The sequence below is a fragment of the Oryctolagus cuniculus genome, chromosome 6, assembly GCF_964237555.1.
Source record: "Oryctolagus cuniculus chromosome 6, mOryCun1.1, whole genome shotgun sequence".
NCBI lineage: Eukaryota > Metazoa > Chordata > Mammalia > Lagomorpha > Leporidae > Oryctolagus > Oryctolagus cuniculus.
Genome location: NC_091437.1, coordinates 132764724 through 132791821, shown reverse-complemented (window position 1 = coordinate 132791821; position 27098 = coordinate 132764724). Strand labels below are relative to the sequence as shown.

Below are 27098 nucleotides of genomic sequence, written 5' to 3'. Positions count from 1 at the left end.
GCTAAATTACTAATCCAATCAGAATGCAACAGGGAGCAAAATTGCCTTTGGGGGAAAAATGATAAAATAAGGTTTCATTTTCTTTTCTTTTTTTTTTATGATTTTTTTTAACTTTTATTTAATGAATATAAATTTCCAAAGTACGATTTATGCATTACAATGGCTTCCCCCACATACCGTCCCTCCCACCCACTAGCCTCCCCTTTCCCACTCCCTCTCCCCCCTTCCATTCACATCAAGATTCATTTTCGATTATCTTAATATACAGAAGATCAGCTTAGTATACATTAAGTGAGGATTTCAACAGTTTGCTCTCACACAGAAACATAAAGTGAAAAATAATAGATGATTTTTTTTAAATGATGATGAAATCAGATCAGACCTATTGTCATGTTTAATCCCAGTGAGAGTCAAGTTGGGAGTTGATAATTTCTTTTTTTTTTTTTTTTTTTACAGAGGATCAGTTTAGTATACATTAAGATTTCAACAGTTTGCACCCCCATAGAAACACAAAGTGAAATATATTGTTTGAGTACTCGTTATAGCATTAAATCTCAATACACAGCATATTAAGGACAGAGATCCTACATGAGGAGTAAGTGCACAGTGACTCCTGTTGTTGACTTTACCAATTGACACTCCTGTCTATGGCATCAGTAGTCTCCCTATGCTCCAGTCATGAGTTTCCAAGGCTATGGAAGCCCTCTGAGTTCTCCGATTCTTATCTTGTTTAGACAAGGTCATAGTCAAAGTGGAGGTTCTCTCCTCCCTTCAGAGAAAGGTACCTCCTTCTTTGAAGATACAAACTGCATGTTTCTTATAAGATGAATACTAGAGTGATTAGGTTCATTTTCATTATACTAGAGGCAAACACACTATCTTCCAGGAAACCGAGTGGAATGATACACACCAAAAGTCTGGTCATAAAAGGGCTTCTTTTTTTTTTAACTTTTATTTAGTAAATATAAATTTCCAAAGTACAGTTTATGGATTACAATGGCTTCCTCCCCCATAACTTCCCTCCCACTCGCACCCCTCCCATCTCCTGCTCCCTCTCCCATTCCATTCACATCAATATTCATTTTCAATTATCTTTATATACAGAAGATCGATTTAGTATATATTAAGTAAAGATTTCATCAGTTTGCACCCACACAGAACATAAAGTGTAAAATACTGTTTCAGTACTAGTTATAGCATTAATTCACATTGGATAACACAATAAGGACAGAGATCAAACATGAAGAGTAAGTACACAGTGACTCCTGTTGTTGACTTAACAATTTGACACTCTTGTTTATGGCATCAGTAATCTCCCTAGGCTCTAGTCATAAAAGGACTTCTTGAAAACGAGGTTATCTAGTTCAGTTGGCCGGAAGTGCATTGATAACAAGTCATGGTGATGAAGCCATAATTGGCATCTATGCTGCTCCCCTGGCTCCCAGGCAATAAAATCCTCACTGCCAAATGTGGTTAGTTTACATGTCTGTCTGCACTACTAGATGTCTCTAAGGCCTCAATACCCAGAGTGATATATCCTAACTAAATTACTCCCAACTTGTTACAGTCACTCAACAACATTGAGCATGTGTGCCATGCACTCACTGTTGTGTGCCAACAGTATGTGCTGTGCACTCACTGTTCCAGTCACAAGGGCTCAGCCATGAGGATGAACATTGAAGTCCCTGCCCGTAGAGAAACCAGAGCTGTTTACATGAACATCACGGTGAACCCAGCCACTCTCACATTTTACAAAGCACTTCTTAAATTTGTAATTTTTAAGATATTTAGAAACGATTTTAAGCACTTAAGAGGGTGAAATGATATAAACTAGAATTAAATAAACAGATAAAATTCAATTGACAGGGTGAGGAAGGATCATTTCTGAGCACATGAACTCACACTTAGAACGGAGCATTAACATGTAGAGCACCTGATGTGCTAAACAGTGTGCTTGACACTTCACATCCGTTCTCTTAGGTGGTTCCACAGCACCTTTATAAAATAAATACCTTTATAAAATAGGTACTGTTACTGCGATCCTCAGTTTCCAAAGGAGAACCCTGAGCTTAGACTAAGTGTCTGGTCCAGTGTTATCCAACATGTAATAGTCACACAAGAAACACACACACACACACACACACACACACACACACACAATGAAGCCAGAGAGAGAGAGGGAAAACGAAAACAAAGCCTCTGTCCCCACCTTAGTCTCTGCGGAACACTTCATCCATTGTGAAGGGAAGGAAAAGGACGCTGCTACCTCGGAATTAGGAACAGAAACTACGGAAACATCACCGAGTCAGGAAGCACAGGCGATCAGGGACCCTATTTCCATAACACTTCTCTTCTGCATTTACAGTATTTATGAATGATGCTAGTTGTCATTGATGGATAGAGATGGTCACAGCTTATCCCACTGGCGACTGTGACCCATGAAGTGGAAACTCGAGTCACCCCTGGAAAATATTTGTCCTTTCTGGGAGTTTCTGCAAACGTGGAAAATACATGTTCTCTTTGAAGTTGCAAAGTTGAGACAGGGAGGCTTTGGGGTTTTTTTCTCTCTTATCTAGGGATCAAAATTTATGTAGGGAAAAAGTGAAGAAAAAAGGAAGCAGTTAGTGCATGCAAAGTGGTTCGTGTGCTTTTTTCCCCTAATAAAAGCATCTCCCTGGGTCTCCCATGGCAATCTTTCTCTCTTCTGGTATGAGGGGAATGTTGGCATCTGTATTTCTGCTTGGTACAGTCCCCAGCTGTTTGTTTTCTTTTCTGACTTGTATACTTGCAGAAGTTATCTCAGTTGTAGCATTAACAAGTAATGTCACATGGGAAGGTATTTCTGAGATGTTTGTAGAATGGCTTCTCATTAGCGTCAGTGTCCTGAGAGGCTGGGAGTGGTTTATTCTCCTATCACTGCCAGGACTTGTTTTCAATCTATGGACTCTGAGTGCCTTTCTGTGACTTAGGAGAAAAGATGACCTTGGGCTCTGGCCGGACCAGCATCTGGAGCCCTCTGAGAACATGGCTGATCCTTCAGTGCTTTCAAATCTCATCACCCAGAATCAAAGTGAGAATCAGACTGTGTGCCCGATGACAAGTGTGTCCTATGGGCCAGGGAGAGGGATCAGTAAGGCAGACAGCCCAAATGACTTTAGTTGCTTTCTCCATTGTCTGTGAAATTCACATGTTAGCTGTTTCCATGTATGGAGCCAGGGCCAAGAGTTCTCCTTTACCCTAAAGAAGCCATTTTCCCCTATGCATATTTGGTACTGAAAAAGATAAGAAGGGTTTTATCTCACGGGAAACACCATTTCACTCCCAGCCTCCCCACTCAATGTATCTTCCCAAGTCCTTGGGACCACACAGCCACGGATATCCTGTCTTTTGATCGTTTTCCCACAAAACCTCGAAATTTCTTTAGCTCCAGTTCCTCCCATCCAGATCTTTCTCTGAATATCTTAATGCATTCCCTTTTTTCTTAGGTAGAACAAAATAATCCTGTCTTAGTTGTTTGCAACTTGCCTAGCCAAAATAAAATACCAACTTAGTAAGCCACACATCCACCAATGACCTTCTTATCAGAAGGCAGGGGCATATGTATGTAATAATTTTTATTTTCCTCCCCTGCTGTATGTTTTCAACCCTGTTTCCAGCTCTTTGCAAAGCCCTCGCAACTTGTCTGGGAGCAACCCAGGGTATTTCACATACACTCAAGGGGGACTGTCAGCCGCCAGGTGACACCCTCTGTCTTTTTGTTCTGTTTTAGCCCCCTGTGGTATTTCCACCTGTTGTTGATAACCTTTGCTGCCTACATAGTTGAGTGAAGGGGTCTTTGCTCTACGTCCAGGGATCCCAGCCAAGTGCTCTCCTTTTAGACAGGACTGCCCCTACCATAGCCCTTATAAAAATCTGGATCCCTACAAGTGCCAGGGGCAGAGCCAAGGCTCTCAGATGCCAAACAACATTACGTTCAGTACACGAGAGAGAATGCTTTCCTACCTTTTTGTCCTCATAGGGGGTCAGGTAAATACTAGAAGAGTGCTTCCTTGTATCTCATTGCCTGATGGTGATTTTGAGAAATATATTTCTTTTTAAGTATAATTGTATTTTAAAGCAAGGCTGATAAGCAAGGCATACAATAGTGTGGCATAGGACTATCCATCCAAAATGGACCTAAAACATAACCTGATCAATCAGATTGGCCATTGGTAAGCAGATAACTTAAGCAGGTATCCCCAGAAATAACTATACTGGTGTACCCTGTCTTCGTATTCGCCTTGTTTTGGAAGATCATAGCAAATCTGTGAAGGTCATGGGCAGGACAGGCGGGGATGAGTCTTGGTTACAGATGCTGTGCTGTTCCTGTCCCTTAAATTCTAGAAAATATTTTCTTCTTGTTTCCCAGCACGGGTATTTTTATAAGCAATATTCCTAGCAGGCCTCAGAGTTAGATTAAGGATCAAATTCCTGCTCTGCCACAAAAAGGATCTTAGATCTTGGGCAACTATCTCTGTGGCCCTGATTTTCTCATATCCAAAATGGGAATAATAATAAATAATTGTTCAGGGTTTCATAAGACTTGAATGTGAAAACTGGTTTAAAGGGTTAAAAACAGTAGGCATTTTTATTTCATTGTATACTTGTGTCTAACTCATTCTTTAGAATAAGTTTATGGTTTTTTGGTAGTTTATATATTTATTTTTGTTTACTTGAAAGAGCAACACAGAAAAGAGAGAGAGGGAGAGAAGGGGGGAGAGAGAGACAGAGAGAGAGAGAGAGAGAGAGAGAGAGAGAGAAAGTCAAGGAATCTTCCATCCACTGAGTCACTGAACCAAATGCCCACAAATAGCTGGGGCTGGACCAGAGCGAAGCCAGGAACTCCATCCCAATCTCCAACATGGAGGCAGGAACCCAAATACTTGGGCCATCATCTACTGCCTCCCTGGTTCATCAGCAGAAAGCTAGATCAGAAGTGGAAGCAGGACTCAGTTTCAGGCAGGCACGCCAGCGTGGGATGCAGGTGTCTCAAGGGATGACTAAACCTGTATCACCTACTGGCACCATTAGCTATGTGACCTGTGATTACCCAATATTCACTCTGGGACTCAGTGTTCCTGTTGATGAAATGGGAGTCAACATGATGCTCATGTCTTAGGTTGGCTGGGATGATTAACTGAGATAGCGTGTCAGGGGTGCCTAACATGGGCTGACAGATACTAAATTCTTCATTTGCATCCTTAGGATGTTCGTGCAGGAGTGACATCAGCTGACAGGGAGACACATGGCAGTGAAAGAGCAGGCTGCAAAGGTAGTTTAGAGACTTTGTGTCTACATCTGATGTGACGTGCCCCTACCTCTGTCTCATCAGAAATCTGTTGTTAGGTGTGGACACAGCTGACGAATATAGGCATGGTTTATTTCTCCAAGTTACTCTCACTCTCTGTAGCTCCTCCCTGCAGGCCCATCTCCAGCCACTCCTGACCTTCCCCTACTGCCCTGCTGCCAGTCCAGCACATGGAGGTCAACACCTGTGGCACCTGCTTTGAGGCCATGTCTGTATTTGAGAGGGTCCGTGGCCCGAAATCCCTCGCAGGCCCTGGTGACACCAAAAAATGCAATGGATGTATAAGTCAGGTGAGCTGCATCAGCTAAGTAATTAACGTTCTTGTTCACTCATTCATTTAATTTTCCATTCCTTCAAACAAAGTGTGCAGTGCATGCTGGGAAATCAATGAAAGAAAGGAGATCACTTTAGAAGCCCACACCTAGAAGGAGAAACACAGGAAAAAGCTACAAATCAACATGAGAAGTGCTCTTTGGAAGATAGGAAGAGAAAGTTTTGGAAATTCAACAGAGAGAGCTACTTATCAGGTCTTCCTGAAACAGGGGAAGCTTCAAAAAAGACATAACAAACGTGAGTGCTTAGGGGGGCATTAAGTTCTGTCCAAATGGTGTTCCTGGTCTCACTGGAAATTTCTGGACCAGCAGGACATTTGCTAGGACTGTTTGTAGATTGAGACCAGAACCTTAAAGCTTGTGCCTTCTTGTTGTAGAGATTCAACAACACAAATAAAAGCAGCCTCAGAGTTCAATGGCATACAATCATTTAGTTCCTTAGAAACTGTCTATTTTTTGGAAGTGTGGGGGAAGAATCCTTAAACAAATATCACCAGCCTATTCCTTCTGTTACTCCCTAAATTTTACTCTGAATCAAGCCGCCTTTCCGACTCATCAGCAACAACTGCCCATGGTGGCTGCGGTTACTCAGTGTCATGGCCCTGAGGGCATGTTCCTTCCATACATCATGATCAAACGCACTTACTGTCTCAGCTGGACTGCCAGAAACACTGGCATCGATTCTGCATGTCCGAGTTCTCCAGTCGCTCAGAACTGATCTTCATTTTCCCCAGAAGGACCCTAGAATCTCCAGTATTATGGTCTTTGTTTCTCTTCGTCTGATCCCCTCCCCCACCTCCTTTTTGGTTTTGTTTTTTACTTGCATTTCAGGTTTCCCAGGAAAGTGTGCATTCCTTCCTTGCATTGGTTCAGATTGGAGAAGTTCACCTGCACAAGCACACACAGATACACACACACAAAGGACTGGGTCTTTAACAAGTTGTGTAGAAACACAAGAGTACTTTAATGGAAGCTTCACCACTCATCCATTCACTTTCTGCCAGTTTTCAGCTGCATTTCGTCTTAACAAAGCACTTCTAGGTGTTCGTTTTGGAATCTTGTTCCCACGGCTAATTTTCTTTTTCTTTTCTTTTTTTTAATATTTATTTATTTGGGGGCCGGTGCCGTGGCTCACTTGGTTAATCCTCCACCTGCGGCGCCGGCATCCCATATGGGCACCGGGTTACAGTCCCGGTTGCTCCTCTTCCAGTCCAGCGCTCTGCTGTGGCCCGGGAGGGCAGTGGAGGATGGCCCAGGTGCTTGGGCCCTGCACCTGCATGGGAGACCAGGAGGAAGCACCTGGCTCCTGGCTTCAGATTGGCGCAGCACCAACCAACATGGCCATTTGTGGGGTGAACCAACGGAAGGAAGACCTTTCTCTCTGTCTCTCACTCTCTCACTGTCTAACTCTACCTGTCAAATAAAAAAAATATTTATTTATTTGAAAACCTGGGTTACAGAGATATAGAGGGAGAGACAGAGAGAAGTATTACATCAGCTGGTTCATTCCCCAAATGGTTGCAACAGTCGGGACTGAGCTAGATGGAAGCCAGGAGCCAGGAGCTTCATCTGGGTCTCCAACATGGGTGCAGGAGCCCAAGCTCCTGGGCCATCCTCTACTACTTTTCCAAGGCACATTAGTAGGGAGCTGGATCAGAAGTGGAGCAGCCAGGACTCCAGCTGGCGCACACACAGGATGCTGGCGCTGAAGGCAGTGACTTAACCTGCAGCGCCCGCCATTCATGGCTAATTTTCAAAACAAGCCATGTTGGAATGTGTTTTCAGACAGTGTATGTATGTTTCTCCAATCCTCTTCATCCTTGTGCATGGATGGGGGTTCCTGTGACATTTGTTCTTGCTTTTGGGTGTAAGAAAAGGATAAAATCACTTCGGAGGTATAAACTAGCCTTAACAGTCATTTTTCTTCTAGGTATCCATGCTGGGCTGTTTTAGCCCTCTAAGTCCATTGCTTCTGGAATCAGTTGCATTGTGCACAGGTATTTTAAAGGCAGGCTGGTTCTGAGTCAGTGTGCCTGCCTGCTTTCACCTACTGGCACCATTAGCTATGTGACCTGTGATTACCCAATATTCACTCTGGGACTCAGTGTTCCTGTTGATGAAATGGGAGTCAACATGCTGCTCATGTCTTAGGTTGGCTGGGATGATTAACTGAGATAGCGTCTCAGGGGTGCCTAACATGGGCTGACAGATACTAAGTTCTTCATTTGCATCCTTAGGATGTTTGTGCAGGAGTGACATCAGCTGACAGGGAGACACATGACAGCGAAAGAGCAGGCTGCAAAGGTAGTTTAGAGACTTTGTGTCTACATCTGATGTGACGTGCCTCTACCTCTGTCTCATCAGAAATCTGTTGTTAGGTGTGGACATAGCTGACAAATGTAGGCATGGTTTATTTCTCCAGGTTTTACTCTCACTCTCTGTAGCTCCTCCCTGCAGGCCCATCTCCAGGCACTCCTGACCTTCCCCTACTGCCCTGCTGCCAGTCCAGCACATGGAGGTCAACACCTGTGGCATCTGCTTTGAGGCCATGTCTGTATTTGAGAGGGTCCATGGCCCGAAATCCCTTGCAGGTCCTGGTGACACCCTGCTCATAAATCATGTTTTCTGCACACATCCAGTCCAGATCTCAGCGCTGTGCCCTAACTTCTGTAATGTTTGCCTAGTCTTCATATTTTACTGGCCTGTTTTTTCAAATATTTATATTCTGCATGTGGCACAACACCTCCTGACCATTGTTTGTTCTTGGTTCTATAACCGCAGAGGTGTCTCCTAGTTAGCCCTTTGCTGGCCATCAGCACACCTGATGTGTATTTCTTTTCAAATTGCTTGCTTATGCAGCCACGGGAGGATTTATGTGGCACTCCACGCCAGTGTTAAAGATAGCCATAGCAACACCAAAGAGGTCCTTGTGAAATGTATGATTAGCATGTACCACAGGAATTAATAATCCTCAGGCCACTGTCTTCAATTGGAACCACACTGTTTTTTTAGGGAAGTTGCTCAATTTATATAAACGGAGCGTGAAAGTCTGCATTCTGACCAGGGAGCCAGTTTCATTTAAAACCCATATCCCCCAAAGCACTTAAATAATCCTATTTAATATGCACATGCTGTATTGCTTGCGGACAAATTAGGGGAATTGTTTTGTTGGCTTTGCTGATTTGATCCTCTCTGTTTATTTTCCCCAACTCCAAAAAGTCTAAGTGAGTACAATGAAAAAAAAAAATACCATCTCTTTAAATGCTTTTTAATATATTTTCCCCAGAGTCAAAAAGAAATGTTTTTGTAAACAAATGTTAAGCACATACAGATTTATTGCTCACTATCAAGAATAATTTCATTGTATTTCATGCCAATTTTCTCCTGAGGGGTCCCTAATTAAACAGTAACTTTCACAACGTATTGCTAGCTTGCTAGGCTTTAGTAGGTCAGCATGCACACCAAAAGTGTGTTAAGGTGGACTGCTCTGTTCATTGATTTTCCGTGTATCTGCCAAAGGCTCCAGGCAATCGTCTGCGGAAGGGGCCGGAGGCCCATACATGGTCGAGGTCATGCGCAACTAGCCAATTTGTAAGACGATCCCGCCGCCCAAAGCCATCAGCAATCCTTAGCATAGGGGCACACTCATGCATTCCTGTCAAGTCATCTTGTGAAAGGCTGCCTGCTTCCAGCTTGGCTTGGATGTGCAACCTTAATAAAACTCACTGAGGTCTGGGAGAAAATAGCAGATCTGCAGCAGATAGCGCAGAGGAAAGGCTGTAGAATATGTACACGCAGCTGACTCAGGCGGGCTCCACACTGAACGGTTACACAGAGAGGAAACAATAAATCTCAGCTACTATGCAATAAATATCTCCAGTTTTACCGAAGGAAACTATCATTACAGTGAAATAAAAAAATAACGTTTTGGAACAAAGCTAACAAATGGCTAGTTTTCTATGATTCTTCTACAAACGCTTTCTTTGAGGGGGGGGAAAAGGCAAGGAAACAAGCAGTTTTACCTGAAATAAAGAACTAGTTTAAAGGTCAGAAGGAAGGAGCAGGGTTTGCGAGAGGCACGGAAGGAGAGCGGAGAGCGCGCGCAGGACAATGACAGTTTTCCTCTCCTTTGCCTGCCTCGCTGCCATTGTGACTCACGTAGGGTGCAGCAACCAGCGCCGGAGTCCCGAGAACGGTGGCAGAAGATATAACCGGATTCAACATGGGCAGTGTGCCTACACTTTCATTCTTCCAGAACAGGACGGCAACTGTCGTGAGAGTACGACAGACCAGTACAGCACAAACGCCCTGCAGAGAGATGCTCCGCACGTGGAACCGGATTTCTCTTCCCAGAAACTTCAACATCTGGAGCATGTGATGGAAAATTATACTCAGTGGCTGCAAAAAGTAAGTGATTGCTTTCAGTTTCTAATTGCAGGGAGCCGGTCGGTTACAGACTTAGAGCTCCTTAGGGGGGCATTTGCCTGTTTACCTTTTGCTCCAGGGGGGCAGTGTTTGCACACGCAGGAGCCTTGCAGGGTCTGATTTCCCGGGTAATCCTAGTTTTTAAGGCTGGTGAAAACCCCTGAAATGCATGGTAGCTCCTCACTTGTGTGTCCGGGATGGGCACATTTTGTGACATTTCTGGTTTTTTTTTTTTTTTTTTCCTCGCTCGCTCTCTTTAAAGTTTACTTTGGGTGTCCTCCCTGTCAAAGCTCAGCTATGAAAGAGAAAGCATGAACTACTTCATCAAGTGGGTGAAAAAAAATCATGGCGATATTAATTTAGGATCACATAGATTTCATATCAGGAATTTTGTGCAGCTAGGATGGCAAGTCATCATGACATATTTGCTTGTTTCAACCTGTAGTAAAAGGAATATGAAGCAAGAGGAAATATGAAGTATAATATTTGGTTGGAGAAATCATATAAATAAGTAAAAGAAACTGCTAATTTCAGCCATGGGTAGTATATAGGTCTGATTACTATTATATAATTCTTCTGCCCTTGAGAAAAAAAATCAAGAAGATGAATTTTAATGTGAACTCGTCAGGATGGGGGTGTTTACTCATCTAGAGTAGAGAACTGGGCTGGTAGTGGTTCTTTGGAGACGTGCACCTGCAGATTTGGACTGAACACAACATATGGGTTCTGCTGTATTCCTGAAATACTTCTTTTCTCAGGGCATTCTAGTTACACTTTCAGTGTCATTTGGGAATCTAAGTATCCAAATGAATATTAATCCTGAATATACATTTAATCCCAATTTATAGAAACCAAATTGAATTGCTTACTCAGTTATTTGTCAGAAAAGCATTTAAGAGTTCTGTTGAAAATGTACCTATTCAATTATGAACACACTTTCTTTCATTCTCTCTTTGCTCTCTGCTTAACCAGGTTACAGGTAAACAGCAGATAATAAGAGAATTCAACTGACTTTTTTATTTGCAAAAAGCTTCTCCCACACGCCTTTTGCTGATAGATTCACTTGGTGCTTACAGATAGGAACACAGCCAGGCTTCTTTAGGTTAGTCTGTTAGAGCAAACCATTAAGAAGATAAAAGATAGGGACAGGACAAATGCTCTTTTTTGTTCCTGTGTGGTCACACTCACTCAGATCACTGCCTGCTGAATCATGCCAAGTAATAGTTATTCTACTTTTGTCCACTAGGGACCGAACTAAGATCGCTATTATTTTATTTGACCTGCTAACTGGAACTTGGTAATTTAGCGTTTCCAAACCTGGAAGAATTGTAGTTGGTCTTTCTATTCGACTACAGGTGAAATATCAATAGGTAGGGAAAAGAGTAGAAAACAAACAGAATTCTGCAGCCTTTGGATAATTGCAACTTAATTTTAGGTGTTAACCGTGGTAGTTTACAGGGTTCCTTCTTGTACAAAACTTATTTGCATAGTAAATGAGTGAATTTTGTTGACTAGCATGTCATTATTCTCAATATGCCAATCATATAATTTTTAACGAGAATTCAGTCATTATAAATGAGTTTGAGTTCCTTGAGTGGAATGGAGAAAGAAATGTAATCTCACATGGTTGTGAATGAGCTATTCTACCAAAAATGTAATGCTTTGTTTGTTTAAAACATACAATCAAAATGGTGATTCAAACATGGTAATGCACATCTTTTGTTGCTATGCAATTATTCAGTGGTGACAGTGTAAACACACAATGCTGCAGGGTTTAAATCATGCACATGTTTCATATGTTAATTTATTTTTGTGAAGTAAATTTGACTTTTGTTTGCATTGTTCTTGGTCAATGATTATGGCATAGACCAATGATTATGGCATAGTTTTCAGACTGTAGCCAAGCATAACTCTATTATAATGTTCTTTGGTTACACGGATCCTTGAAAGTGTGCATCAGGTTGGATATATGCTCCAAATGTACAAGTTGGTATGAGTCAGAGCAGTCGACTTGACTATTGTTGGTATAAATTTGCATATCTTTTGTCATTGCTAATGTGATTGGTTGGAGAACTGAGAAACCAAATAAATGTGTTCAGCGGAAGAACTTAAAGGTTCTGATAGCTTTCCCTTAATTAGAAGTTTCCTTCATTGCATATATTTATTTTGATAATATGAATGTAAATCTTTTATGGTAATCATTTGGTGTGCTTGATATTGCATTTTATACTGGTTTAATTCCAAGCGATTGAGATATACTAAGAAGCAATGCAGTGCAGAAGCTGAGGGTATCAATGTGTGTAAATGAAGTTAATTCATCCATTTATTCAACACAATAATTAATGGAAGCACAGTGATTATTCTGCAGCTCATGGCATCACTGTCAGAAAAGTTTCTGGTGCAGAATAAATGTGTTATTATTGCTAGATGAAACTGGATGATAATCCATGCGACCCCATTTGCATCTCTGAAGATTTATAGAGTGGATTCTTTTAAATATTCTTCACAAAACACTAGTCATCAATGGAAACCACTTTTTACAGACTTGCACTCTCAAATCTCATTCCTCAGAGTTCCTTATCTTGCAGCTGAGTGGGATGAGAAGCAAGGTATGCAAGAAGGCAAATGATTTGTTGGTCACCGTTAGTATTACAATTGCTGTGGCATTGATCTCTTACTGGGATGGGGATTTAATTCAAGATCATCTTGGCAGGACACTGTCAATTAATGTGATGTAACTTTGTAGCATTATCCTTACTTGTCAGATAGGGAAAAGAAAAATAAATACACCCAATATCACAATTTTATTGGGGGAAACATCTTTGTGTGTATGTGTGTGTAGCAGGGTTAGGGGGAGGGCTGACTCTATCATATAGCTCTTTCAGAATCATTAGCAAGCTTGATACTAAATACTTGAGAATGACCAGGTCCTTGGTAAGTAACAAGAAATACAAATGGACTTTGTGTCTTTACCACTTTTTGTTTGATCCCTTCCTACCTTGATGTAGTAGCAAAATGTTTTGAATAATGTCTAACTCACATTCTGTGCTTCTTGAACATTGTTTTCTTTCTCCTATATCTCAAAATTTCACAAAGATGTATATTTACACAATTCAGATGTAATATATATATATATATATATATATATATATATATACTATTCTTCGAATTTGGGGAATCCTTAGAAAATCTGCTTTGCTTTTGCCCAGTATTGTGGGGGCTCATGACTATAATAGAAGCCAGAGGGGATGCAGTTATGTGGGAGGACTTCCTGCAAGTGTGAAATGAGCAGGCAATTGATAAGCATGCTTTTAGTAACTTGTCATTAAATTTGAAGATAATATATGATTTATGCATAGGGATTGGGGGTAAAAGTGACAGTTGCCAGGAAAGGTTAATAGGAATCATTGTCTTTCAAATCAACTTGTAAAAATGTCCCTACCAACTTCATTTGACAAATAGATCCCTGATTTTTCGAGGAGGAGCTCGTTAGCATCTGCGTTAACTTTTCCACCCAATAGTTAGGTTTTGTGGTTTGCTTGTAACATTTGAGAATCAAAAGATCCAAGAAGGAATCAAAACTGTTTCTGCCTCAGAGGCTGGGGTGTTGAAGCTCTCCCAGCCTTTTGGCCAGCTGCTCCCACACTGTCTCCGCTGGGGAACTCAGGTTTTAGGGACATGGCAAGTAGGTCCCGTCCTATGGGTGTTTGCTGTTCTCCCTTACACTCGACTGTGCCATCTCATGAGTCTTCTTGTTAATAAAACTCATTTAATAATTACTTTTAAATGTAATTATGGCTTTAATGCAGTTTAAAGTGAATAAGAAGTATCATTTTCTTCCTTAAAATCCTCCTACAGTTTCCCATTACATGGGAAATCAAATGAAGCTCTACACAATCTGCCCCTACACCCTTCCCCTCTTTGGCTTCCCCATTTCCTACCTTCAAAGGACATTCCAGACACTCAATTGACATTGGCTTTCTTGTAATTTCTCCAGCAGACAAGCTCATTCCTGCCTTTGGGACTTTAAAAGGTATTTACTCAGCTTGAACATTTCTTCCCGCAAATCTTAGCATGGATGGATGCCTCCATGTCTGCAGCCAGGTCTTTGCTCAGAAGTCTTCTCTGAGCACCGTGACCTACTACCTTTCCCCCTCTGCTTGGTGACTTCCTGTCCCTTTATGGAGTTCCATTTCTTCATGGGATTTACTACTCACTGATTGCCACCTTATTTATCCTGTCTCCATCTACTAAGAACGTAAACTCCACTGGGGCAAGGGTCTTGTCTGTTTTGTTGATGCTGTTTACCTTGCACATAGAAGAATGTATGGCACACAGTAGGACTTTACTATTTGGAAATGAAGATTCTATATCCTCACAGGTTCTATGCTCTGTGAGGGAAAGACCTACTAAACTTTTCATTAGTTCTTCTATTTATCGCTGTTGGTATCTGATTGACTTCTCTAGCTCTATTCCTAGAATATTGTTGATGAAAATAGAGTTGGCCCCCTTTATTCTCAGGATCTACATTTGCAGATTCAACCAAACTTATATTGAAAGTACTTGGGAAAAAATTGCATCTGTGCTGGACATGTGCAGATTTTTTTCCTCTCATTATTCCCTCAATACTGTAACAACTATTTACATAACATTTATATTATATTAGGCATTCTAAGTACTCTAGAGATTATTTAAAATGTAGAAGAGGATGTGCATAGGTTATTTTCAAATACTAAATCATTTTATACGAGGAACATGATCTTCCATAAATTTTAACTTCTGCAAAGCTTCCGAAACCAATCCCATACAGATACCAAGGGCTACTATAATTTTTTTAATGATTAGAGAAATAAGGGAATTCCATGAGCAGATTTAGACTATAATTAAATATATGTGTAAAAGAGACCCAACTATATTCCATAAATTGCCATTTTAGCCATGTAATATGAGAAATTCATATTAATATTCTGTTTCCATGCTCTGTGTCAAGGGTCAGCAAACGGTGGTGCTTGAGCCAAATCTTGCCTGCCACCTGGGTTTGTAAATAAGCTTCTATTTGAAAACAAGCACATTTGTTCCTTCATACATTGTCTATGCATTTGTAAATAAGGTTTCTTCGGTAGAACCATTCATTGATATATTGTCTATGACTGCTTCCTTGAAAAAGCAGAAGTGAGGAGTTGCCAGAGGCCAAATGGCCCAGAGAGCCTAAAATATTTCATATCCAGCCCTTTTCAGAAATTGCTTGTCGACCTCTTGCTCTATATCACAAGAGGAATTAGCATTAATATTAACAGCAATGCAAGGTAAAAGGGTGAGATGCATTGTGTGGGAAAAAAAGATTGCTCTCCAGGAGGCCCAGTAATCTAGACAGCCATGCCAGTTGGCAGAGGGCCTGACTAAGCCATTTCTTGGCTTGGTGTCTGGACATGCTGGGAGGTGACATTTTAGAGCAGTACAGGCAGGGGACTTTTGTGCCTTTTCTTTCTCCTGCCCATCAAATGAACAGGGAACTATTCCTAAAGCAGATACAGTCAAGAAGAAAAAGCACCTGGAGACCAGCAGCCTCTGGATAAACAAGTCTGAGCTCCAGGGTCCTCTGCCTTCTGTACCTGTCTCATCCTGTTGGCTGTGGCATTCACAGAAATGTTGACAATACACTAGCGCCATTTATTTTATTTTCTTAGAAATAGGACTTGGGCTAGGTCTTGTGCAATTCAGTCTATTTGAAAGCCTTTCCTCTTCTGTCATTTGTTTTAGATATAAACATTAGAAGTGTTCTCACTTGCATAGATGACGAGAGGAGAGGAACAGTAAGTGGGTTGCTTAGATAGAAAATACAGAGCTTTATCAGCCCCTATGCTATAATTTGCTAATTAAAGAGGTTTGGTTTTCATTCGGCCATGGCCCTGTCTCTGTGTAGATACAACAGCGGTCTTCTCCTAGGGCCTATCTCCTCCTTTTCTTTCCTTTTTTTGATCCCACAAGCTATATTGTGTCATTTGCTTAGATGCACAACCCTAATTACATTCTGAGTCATCCTTGACTTTTGTTCCAATACAAGATTATCTTTTGCACTGCAGTTGGGAAATTCCAAACCCCCTTTGGTTTTGGCCCCATGGTCTGAGGGAAGAAGGGCCTCATAGTGTTTAAATCTTTTTAAAATGTGTACAAAAGATGTGCCCCCTCTGTTATCAAAGAGGTTTCTAAAGAATGAAGCACTCCATGGATTATCTTCTCTTCATAGCTGGAGACTATTTCCATGGGGGTCTCTACCTGAATAGCATGGGCATCAAGTTCTGGCTAAAGTAAATCAGGTTCTGAAATACTAATAAAACACAAGTGAAAATGAATAACTTGAATTGTTAGTAATACATTTATACATGTAAGCCACCAAATTCACTGGCATCAAATAGACAAACATACTACAAATTCCTATACAATGACTGATGATACTTTTGGAAGATGGTGCATTTTAAAGTTTAGTGATGCGTGTAGCTTAACTGAGTAGAAAGGGGAACATTTCATAGGCAATCTTGATTTTTTGTTTCTGAAAAGGGAACGAGTTAAATTCCAGTCCTAGACTCTAAAGAGTATTGGAGGTTTTCCATCCCAGAGAGCCAGTAAATATTTAAAGATTGGAAGAACGAGAGTTTAGCTGGCCTAGCACTTCAGATGCACACATCCCATGTTGGAGTGCTTGGGTTTGCTTCTCCTTCCCGGCTCCAGCTCCAACCTCCAGTTTCAAGCTCACACAGACCCTAGGAGGCAGTGGTGATGACTCTAGTAACTGGGTCCCTACCACCTATGTGGGAGATGTGAATTGTGTTTCCAGCCCCCAGCTCCGGCCCCAAACCAGTCCTAGCTACTGTGAGCATTTAGAGAGTGAAGTAGGATGGAAATGAGATCTTTGTCTTTTTCTGTCTCTGTCTCTCTGCCTCTCAAATAATAAAAAAATGTTTAAACTCCAAATTACATTTTACCTCTGAACACATAAAGAGAGTTCTAGTATTTTGTAAAATATTTCAGCCCAGCTCTTGTCTTCACTGGTGACATATGTTAACATATTAACATACGGCTATTTACTGCAGCTCAAAGAGCTGTACCCAAGAGGTCTTGGAATCTACTGTGTCTAATTGCACTGATAAAAGGGGATGAGAATTGTATCCTTATTACTAATGTCATCAGTGCTTTTATTATTTTCCAGTTTTACTCAGTGTTTAAAAAGGTACAGAGATATAAGATGGCAGATGATTTTATATTTATTGAATACTTGAATAATTTATTGAATACATTGAATGTTTACTAACTTGGAAATGCCAAAAATAAAACTTAGCTATTTTTTAATAAATGAACTAATGAGTGTAAAATACTTATTAGCAAGGGCCCCGGTCTTCTAGCAAATGAGCAGGCAGAAGCCTCATATGTCACCTAAAAGTAAGTGGTGGGACTGGAGGAGCCATGGACCCTCAACCCGCCCTGGACCCACCCAGAACCCTCCTCCATTGCATCTGTCTCAGAGAGAACCCTGAAGGTTCAAGGACTATAGGTTCAAAATGAATACAATGAAATTTTTCAATAATCAAATATTATGTAGGTAAAGCTGCCCAAATCAATCTACTGGTGAGCAGGAAGAAACATAATTGACAATCTGAGTATTTGTTAGCTGGATGTTGTAAGAATATCTACACCTGCCATACAAAAATCAACTGAAGACCATAAACACATAAATTATAAAAGAAACACAGGTTGTTCAAAAGAAAATGTGGTGCCCATACCAAATGGAATATTAAGCCATCAAAAGGATGAAATCATCATCTGCAACATGGTTAGAACTGGAGGTCATTCTGTTGAGTGAAATAAGCCACACACAGAAAGGCAAGGACCTTGGGTTCTCACTCTGATGTGGAATCTATAAAGAAAAGTTGATCTCACAGAAGTTGACAGTACAGTGGTGATTATCAGAGCTGGGGAAAAGAGCGGGAAATGAGGAATGGGAAATGCTATTTAATGGATACTAAGATATGGAGAAGAAGTATCTGTGTTCTATTGCATAGTAGGGTAGCCCTTTTTTTTTTTCTTAAAAGAAATGTTGAAAGAAAGGACTTTGAAGGTTCTCACCACACAAAAAATGAAAATGTTTGAGAACATGGAGATGTTTACCCTGATTGAACATTACATGAGTTATACCTGTACTGAAACATCATTGGTGACCTATGGATATATGCCCCACTTTACATGTCACTTAAAAACCAAACAGTTTTCATTTGTTAAGATAATAGACAACTCTTGCTTAATTAGTGATAAATCATAATTTATATATTTCCTAAATTACTCAACTGTATGATAATTTATCTATTTTTAACTTTGGAACATGTAGTGATTGATGATTGCCTAATATTGCAAGCTACAATATTCACTTCAAACGGATTCATTGATTAAGATAGAAAAAAAATCTGAACTTTATGTAGGATTTTGATTTTTCAAAAATTTCCTGCTGATTTGTTAGATCTATTTACCTTATTTTTGTTTCTACTTCTAGAAGGTGGCACTTCCTGGAAGTAAGAATCTCAGAAAGGTCATTTTCCTGTACTTGCGTGCTTGGGTTTTAGTGTTTTTAAAGACATTTGTCCATGTTGTGAAATCAGTTTAATTAAAACTGGAGACAATAATCCATGTCCTCACTTCCCCCACGCCCCTGAACTGCAGTGTATCACAGTCTGCTGAGAGAGGACCATCTAGTGAATGCAAGGCTATGAAGTCCAGCAGTTTTGTGGCGCTTTCCCTCTTTCTTCAGAAGAATAGTACACAGCCGTTTGATGTACTGATCCAGCAAAGGCTTTATATGAATGTCAGGCCTCATGTGAATTTGCGAATTATTATTAATTTTCTTATTATTCTGGAAATGAAAAGCTTGAGGTTTGTTGTTGTTGTTGTTGTTTTATATACTTTCCAGTAGCTTGTTTTTTTCAAACCCCAATTTGCTCATTCTGCACTGTGAAGCTTTCTGAGATCCTAAGCCCAGGAAAGCAGAGGTGGAGAGGCAATCCTCCCAAGTGAGAAGACAAAAAGACCCAAAGGGACCTCCCCCACTGGCCTCTCCCTTTTATTTCTTTTCTCTCCTCTGTTGTTTTTAATGAGGTCCCATGGAGTCCTCTGCTCTCTGGGCCTGGGGTGGGAGTGCTGGGATGAGAATACACAAGATGGAGAGTGAACAGCAGGAGCAGTGACTGTCCCTTTATTGGGCCACACGGCTATCATAGTGTGAGGAGGACTGCTTCCTGGGGATGATTTTCAAATGCATGCAGGAGTCACAGCACTTAGCACCTGCCATGAACAAAGGACAGGCAGGAGCCAGCGCTGTGGCACAGAGGCTTGGGCTCCCACCTGTGATGCCAGCATTCTGTTTGGGTGCTGGTTTGTGTCCCAGCTGCTCCACTTCTAATCCAGCTCCTTGCTAATGGACTGGGAAGGCAGCAGAAGATGGCCAAGTGTTTGGGCCCCTGCCATCCACATGAGAGAGCTGGATGAAGTTTCTGGCTCTTGGCTTCATCCTGGCCTAGCCCTGGCTGTTGCAGCCATCTGGGGAGTGCACCAGTGAACAGAAGATTTCTCTCTCTCTCTCTCTCTTTTCTCCTGTCTCTCTCTCCCTATAGCTCTGACTTTTAAACAAATACATTTTTGAAAAACAAAAATAGCAAAACAAAGGACAGGCAGCCAGGTAGCCAGCTATTTAGTCAAATATACCCTGTACACCGATGATCTGCAAGGAACTGGGACATAGTGATGAATCCACTACAGTTCTGTTGTTGAGGAACCTGAACCCACTGAAAGAGACATGAAAGCAAATGCATTGTTTGTGTCTTCTGTCTCCTACGCAAGGTTAAAGACAGTACAACACAGCAGTGAAGTATGCTGTGCCTGAGGCCATACTGCCTTGATGAGAATCCTGGCAGCACTACTTACTTTCTGTGTGACCTTGGGCAAGTTCCTGTACCTCTCTGTGCCTCAGCTTCATTATGAGTGAAATTGAGGAGCTAGTTCCACTCATAGGGTTATTGTTGAGTTTGAGCGGGATTCACATGATTGGCCTCGTATAAGTTCTTTCACAGAGTAAGACTTCAGTGAGTATCAGTTGTTACTAGAGCTGTTCTTTGTACAATGCTGGTTGTGTGTAGAGCACTTACCTATCAGATCCCTCGAAGCCATCTACATGTGTTAATTTATTGAATACTTTCAAAAGCCAAAGTCAGGTAGATAGTAAACTATAATTGATCTGTGTAGCAAATAAGGAAACTGAGGCACAGAGAGGGGAAATAACTTTCTCAGGGTTGCACAGGGGCTAAATAGCAGGGCCAGCACTTAAATCCCAGGCACTCTGGCTCCATGACCTGTGCTGTTAACCAACTATGGGATTAGCCACAGCAACTCTTACCGCGTCTCCTCTTGTCAATCCGCAAACTTTAAGTCCACTTTGAAAAATTTTCTGTAGTAGTCTTTGTGTCTAAACCCTTAATTCTTTCCTGCTAAATGAGTTGCCCCTTTCTCAAGTTCTGTCGCAGACAGCCATTTATCTGCATCCCAAGCCTAAAGCTCCGTGGTTAAATGGACTGTGGCACGTAGGTTCTGCCGCTGATGGAAGCACAATGGCCTGATTCTCTGAGCCCTCCCACAGGTCTGCTAACAGACCGAGGAATCCCCCGTCTGCAGTCCCTCCCACCTCTCTCCTTAGAAGCATCATCTCTTGAAGTTATAGAGCTTAATTGAGCCTGACTATTTATCTAAAAACTTCTAAAACACAAAGAAAGGCTTACAATTGCTTTACATGGGGCGAAGTTGCCTTATTCTAAACCTCTTCCATTCGATGTAATGACCTCCCTTTTGGATTTATCTGTACGCAATCCTAGTTCGGAGAGCAAAGGCACATTCGGGAACTTGAAATATTATTTGCATGCACTTTCTTTTGTGGGTCATTGGGAGAGTTGTAAAAATGAGAAGAAAAGCCTTGTTTTCTCAGGCAATGACCTCTTATCTCACTTCCTATTTTATTTATCATTGTTCCTACTAATTAAACTATTTCTGGTATTTTGATCCTGGGCCAAAAACACTGCTACTGGCAGCCAGTTGTGGGGGCTCTTTCTCTCTTTCTGCTGATGTTGGAGGTCCCAGCACTCAGATGCTGAGGTTTAAAGTTTCTGCTTCCAGAGCTGATGACTATCGACCCCAAAGATGGGAAGACTTCAGGCCACCTCAAATTCTCTCGCCCCTTCTTCACGGAGTCCAAAAGATGAGCAAGGACAAAACTGAATTTAGTTTTGCTTTACACTCACCTTTGCAGGGCGGGCTCGAAAAAAATACATCCTTAAAAATCCAAACCACTGAATGTGTATCCGCTTGCTTAAGCTTAGCTCTTTATTTGAATGCTAAGAGCAGCAGCAAGTGGCACATTGACGTTGTATATGCTGGACAGATACTCTTAGGATATATACACGAAGAAATGCAGAGTGCTCAAGTTATTTAAGAGCAAGTGTTTGGTCAGTGAAGTGGTCTGAAGAATCCGAGTGCTAATACCGAATGGCAGAGACTTTGCCCTATTTAGCAGGAAACTATTAAGTTAGGGAGTCCAACTTTCTTAATTTTGAGGTTTTCCTTCAACATCCCATCCATATTTTTCACCTTTCAGCTATTGGGTCGGCTACTTTCCATCTTCTCTCAAGGGACAGCTGATGACAGAGTAAAGGCATACTGATGCAAGCTGCAAAGGGACCTCTTATATGCAGTTTTGCAGCTTTTGTTTTTGGAACACATGTTCATGCTATGATTTTTTTCACTCATATTACAATCGCATTTGCTGCTAATGAATTTGCTGTTGTCTTGTGTATGGAATAAACCATTTTATCTGCAAAGAGGGCAATGGATATTGAATATTCTAAAACCAAATCAAGTATGAAAATTATTCTAAGAAAGGTGTTAGTAAACCAGTAGGCTATTAATAAGTCTACATTAGTAAACAGTATCATTCTCCAAATGAATAGATAACACTGGGGCTGGTACTGTGGCACAGTGGGTAAAGCTGCCACCTGCAGTGCCAGCATCCCATATGGGCACTGCTTCGAGTCCCAGCTGTTCCGCTTCTGATCCAGCTCTCTGCTATGGCCTGGGAAAGCAGTAGAAGATGGCCCAAGTCCTTGGGCCCCTGCACCCATGGGGAAGACCGGGAGGAAGCTCCTGGCTCCTGGCTTGGATCAGTTCAGTTCCAGCTGTTGCTGCCATTTGGGGAGTGAACCAGCGGATGGACGACCTCTCTTTCTATCTCTTTCTGCCTCTGCCTCTCTGTAACTCTGCCTTCCAAATAAATAAATCTTTAAAAAAACAGATAATACCTACTACTTATAAAAAACATGTATGCTTATCAAACTTATTATATAGATAAGGAAACTGAGGGTCAATGAAATCAAATAATTTTTTAACAGGTTGTATATTTACTTTGAGACACATAGAATTCGATGCAGACATTCTGAGGTATTTAAACCTGGAACTCTTCACTATCCTTGCTTCTTTGTTCTAATTTGTGAAAGAAAAAGCCAAACTCTGAATGGTAGGAAACAGGGGAGAGGTTCAAATGAATGATGCTTTCCTGAAGCTTTTTAGAGGATTTATCCATAATAATAACCATTTTTGGAAATTAGAATAATTTACCATGCATGTCCATAAACTATTGTAGAGAAGGTTGTTAAATTGCTTCCCAGTACCACTCCTGTGCCAGTGTAATGTCTAAGAAATTTCACAGATATGTCAGAGGCAAATATTTCATGGCTAATTTTCCTTTTTTTTTCCTTTCAAATAAATGAGTTGCTTAGATAAATTGCCTTGGTTGGGGTTGTCCTGATATGACTATATAAATAAAGAAAATATTTTTAGTTTATCTGCATTGTTGCTTAGGAACATTATATTGAAATACTAGCTAATATTTCTTTCAACTAAAGACCAGTTAGGGATAAAATATAGTCCATAAAGGAGATCTATTAATATTTTTAACATTAATGAATTTAGACACTGTATTATTAGGGGGAAAGGCCATCATTTGTTGTTGTTAAGACCTTATGCTAAGATCTTCAGAATATAAAAGTAATCATTGATCTCAGGTTTATGCTTATAAAAAAGAATGGAAAATTAATGAGCATGTGTGCAAGTGAAATTGTCAATACCTCTTACTAACAGTCAATCTTAGAATTATATCTTTGAAATTCATGAAATCTGTTCTCTTCATATTAATAAGAAAATATATTCTTTAAAAGATAAATGAATCAAAGAGACCTTGGCTCAAATAAACAGTTAAAGCTGTGAATAAAAATGGAAATCCCACACTCAGCCTTCAACAGCGAGAGCTCTTAGCTGAGAATTGAGCATAATTGGGAGATAATAAGTCTCCATGTTAGAGGAAAAAAGGAATTCTTATTTTGTGACCATTATGTTTCACGTGGGACTAAAGCTTACATATTTTGAGTTCACAAATCAAACTTGTACAATTTTCAGGGGGAAGAGGTCACTATGGAAATGATTTATCCTGAACATAAATTCTCTCTATATATTATTATCCTACTATTTTGAAGGGTCTTCCATTGGATCTAATTTTAAGGCTCGTGGCCAAAAAGATATCACAGATAGCTAAAAATTTCAAATAAACTCCATAAGCATATTTAAAAGTTTTTATGTTTCAAATAATTCACCAAGTATGTTGAGAATTTCTTTCTAGTCAAATATAAGATGTCCTCATGAAAAATGAGGTTAACATGTTCTTGTTCCTTTTGTGATAAATGAGCATTTGAGAAAAGGCAATTCAATTTACATTTTGTTCATTACAAAACTCATGCTTGGAAACCTGAGCTGCTGTGTTAGAAAGGTCACCACATTATGAAGAAGTCAAGTCACCTACATATAGAAAGGCCATGTGTAGGTGCTCTAAAAAAGTCCCCATAGTTACATCATCCTAGTCCAGGCTCCAGGCATGTGAGTAAATGAGCCTTCTAAGGATTCCAATTCCCATCCATTGATTTGGTGGTAAGGCCTATGGAGACATCATGGAATAGAAGTAATCCATATGAGATTGTCTGAAATCCTGACCTGTAGAGTTTGTGAGCCCAATGAGCATAGACAAATGGTAAAAAAACAAAACAAAACAAAACAAAAATTGTATAAGCAAACAAAAAAAAATGGTAATTATAAACCACTAACCTTGGAGGATGGCATTAAATCATCAATAGTGACTAGAGGAGTCAGCACATACTTAGACCTACCTACCTGCAGGGCATACTCTGGTACCTGTCATTGTGCTGGCCATTGAAGAGCAATACATTAGCCGTGAGCTTTGCCTTCCAGAATGGAAGCTTATATCCCAGTAAGGCTGACGACATGTATGGAATGGGCTAAGTATTGGTTCTTAAGCCAATACTTTTATTGTCTTTCTCTATCCGTATAAGTTAACTACTTCAGTTTCACATAAATTTAGTGAGGTTCAATAAATCTAATTTGAAGACTGCATATATCTTTGTGTTCCTTTGAGTAAAATTATTGTCAGAAAGGGTTTTTCTACCTTCAAACAAGTGTTTGTGAAAAGCCTTGGAGACCACCAAAACTTGGAGTAGATCAAATTCCATAACGCCAAAATGATAAACTGTGATCATGCGAGTCTTCATATTTATACTGTCTGCAATTCTTCCAATCATCTAAAAATTGTAAAAACCTCAGACAATTCAGATTTTTGAAAATTTAAGCATGGAACTATATTATAAGTCTATACTACTTAACCTGTCATGTTTTTGCTGTAAGTTTAAATCCAGATGTTTCTGAAAGCTGTTACTGAGCATGGCTGACCAATGGTCTCTGAAATGTAAAATGAGTTAACAGCATCTGTTCAATTCCCGATGGCTTGAAATTCCTGAAATAAAATCCATCCCAGATTCTCCTCTGTTTAACTGATGAGCATGGGATCTGAACTTAAATGAAACAGGTATAGGGACATTCTTCAAATGTATGAGGTGTTTTGCTTATTACATTGTATGTTGCTTGAAACTTACTGGATAACAACCTAAATGGTAAATATGAAAAACATAAGTATTTTATGTGCTTTGATGCAGTAATCCAATAAAACCATTTTTATGTCCTTTGACTCAGTAATTCAACTTCTGGGAATCATTCTTAAGGAAAATAATTCAACAGGAGAAAAAACAGTATACATGAACATGTCCATTGCAGAAATGTTGGGAAGAACAGGCATTATTATTTACTTGGTATTTACTCTGATTCTTTGCACACATAATCTCTAATCCTTAAAAGGAGTTCTGAAAGGTCTACAACATTATCTGCAAGTTTCAAATGAGGAAACTACTTTTTTTTTTTTTTTGACAGACAGAGTGGACAGTGAGAGAGAGAGAGAGAGAGACAGAGAGGTCTTCCTTTACCATTGGTTCACCCTCCAATGGCTGCTGTGGCCGGCACACCATGCTGATCCAAAGCCGGGAGTCAGGTGCTTCTCCTGGTCTCCCATGGGGTGCAGGGCCCAAGCACTTGGGCCATCCTCCACTGCACTCCCAGGCCACAGCAGAGAGCTGGCCTGGAAGAGGGGCAACCAGGACAGAATCTGGCACCCCGTCCGGGACAAGAACCCAGTGTGCTGGTGCCGCAAGGCGGAGGATTAGCCTATTAAGCCACGGTGCTGACCTCAAATGAGGAAACCACTTTCAAGCTTCTACAAGTAGTGATGGAAAGATGGAGCAGGCATTCCAATCCAGGGTCCCCTCATGGTCGTGACTTCAGTGACCCCATGACTGTAGCAGAAGTGAAATGGAGAAGATGAGATTATGGGGCTTGATAATTTTGAAAAATTATGAAAAATTTTAAATTAACAGTTCTTACAGCAAGTAAATATGAAGAGGACTTTAGAAATCACATTAGCAGGGCTGGCATTGCGGTGCAGTGGGTAAAGCCCTCAATGTTGTGCGAGAATTGCTGCACTAATTTCATTGCATGTGTCCAGCCCTGTCCTCCACTTAGTATTTAACACATGGATAGTTGGAACAATCCATGGATGTGTGACTGGAGGGAAAAATGAATGGTTACATGTGCTCCTTACTCTTTCTTTATCAATTACTCTTAGGCAATGTAATTTGATAGAGAAGGTGATGTAGCAGATGACAGATTACTATCAAATTTTTAAAGGACATAGATTAAACAGTACTAATAGTATAAAATGCATTCAGTATCATAATTTCATCATACATTAGTGGCATGGAGAAAGAGCAAATGATTAGAAGCTGGGATGATAGCAATGGAGGCCTGCACAGTCCTGACACTCCCCCAAGGTAATAGGGTAATTTGGCAAAATAGAAAAAAGGATGCGAATTGGCTACAGAATCAACAACAGGCTAAATTAAGGCTGAATTCTAATCTGATTTCAGATTAAAATCATAATATACAAGTAAATAAAAATTATTCAGGAGGCTTCAACAAACACTGAGATTCTTAGAAATGTGAGCATCATAGTGAATGAAGTGCTTTCTTTGAAAAAGGCAAAGATTTCTGTGTGTCATGGGGAGCTGTTAATTTCAGACTCAGTTAAAACTAATTCTCAGTATTACATAAAGTCAGACTCACTTCATTTCCATCTTCCTCAGTGAGGGGTGGAAAGGACAATCCTAAGATACTTTAAAATTTATCAACTCAAGAGTACATATCCCATAATTTCTTTATCCAGTCTATCGTTGATGGGCATTTAGGTTGGTTCCAGGTCTTAGCTATTGTGAATTGAGCTGTAATAAACATTAGGGTGCAGACCTCTTTTTTGTTTGCCAATTTAAATTCCTTTGGGTAAATTCCAAGGAGTGGGATGGCTGGGTCGAACGGTAGGGTTATCTTCAGGTTTCTGAGGAATCTCCAGACTGACTTCCATAGTGGCTTGACCAGTTTGCATTCCCACCAACAGTGGGTTAGTGTCC

At 40.5% G+C, this 27098-nt stretch overlaps 1 protein-coding gene across 2 annotated transcripts in view; it reads left to right on the top strand.

Annotated features, from left to right (window-relative positions):
* Positions 1-7760: 7760 nt before the first annotated feature.
* Positions 7761-27098, top strand: part of ANGPT1 (angiopoietin 1) — a 253480-nt gene continuing 234142 nt past the window's right edge. For both annotated transcript variants that reach the window (XM_008255828.4, XM_008255827.4), the window contains exon 1: positions 7761-10086. In XM_008255828.4, the coding sequence (XP_008254050.1) occupies positions 9790-10086 (297 nt within the window). In that variant the 5' untranslated portion in view covers positions 7761-9789. The remainder of the gene's footprint in view (positions 10087-27098) is intronic.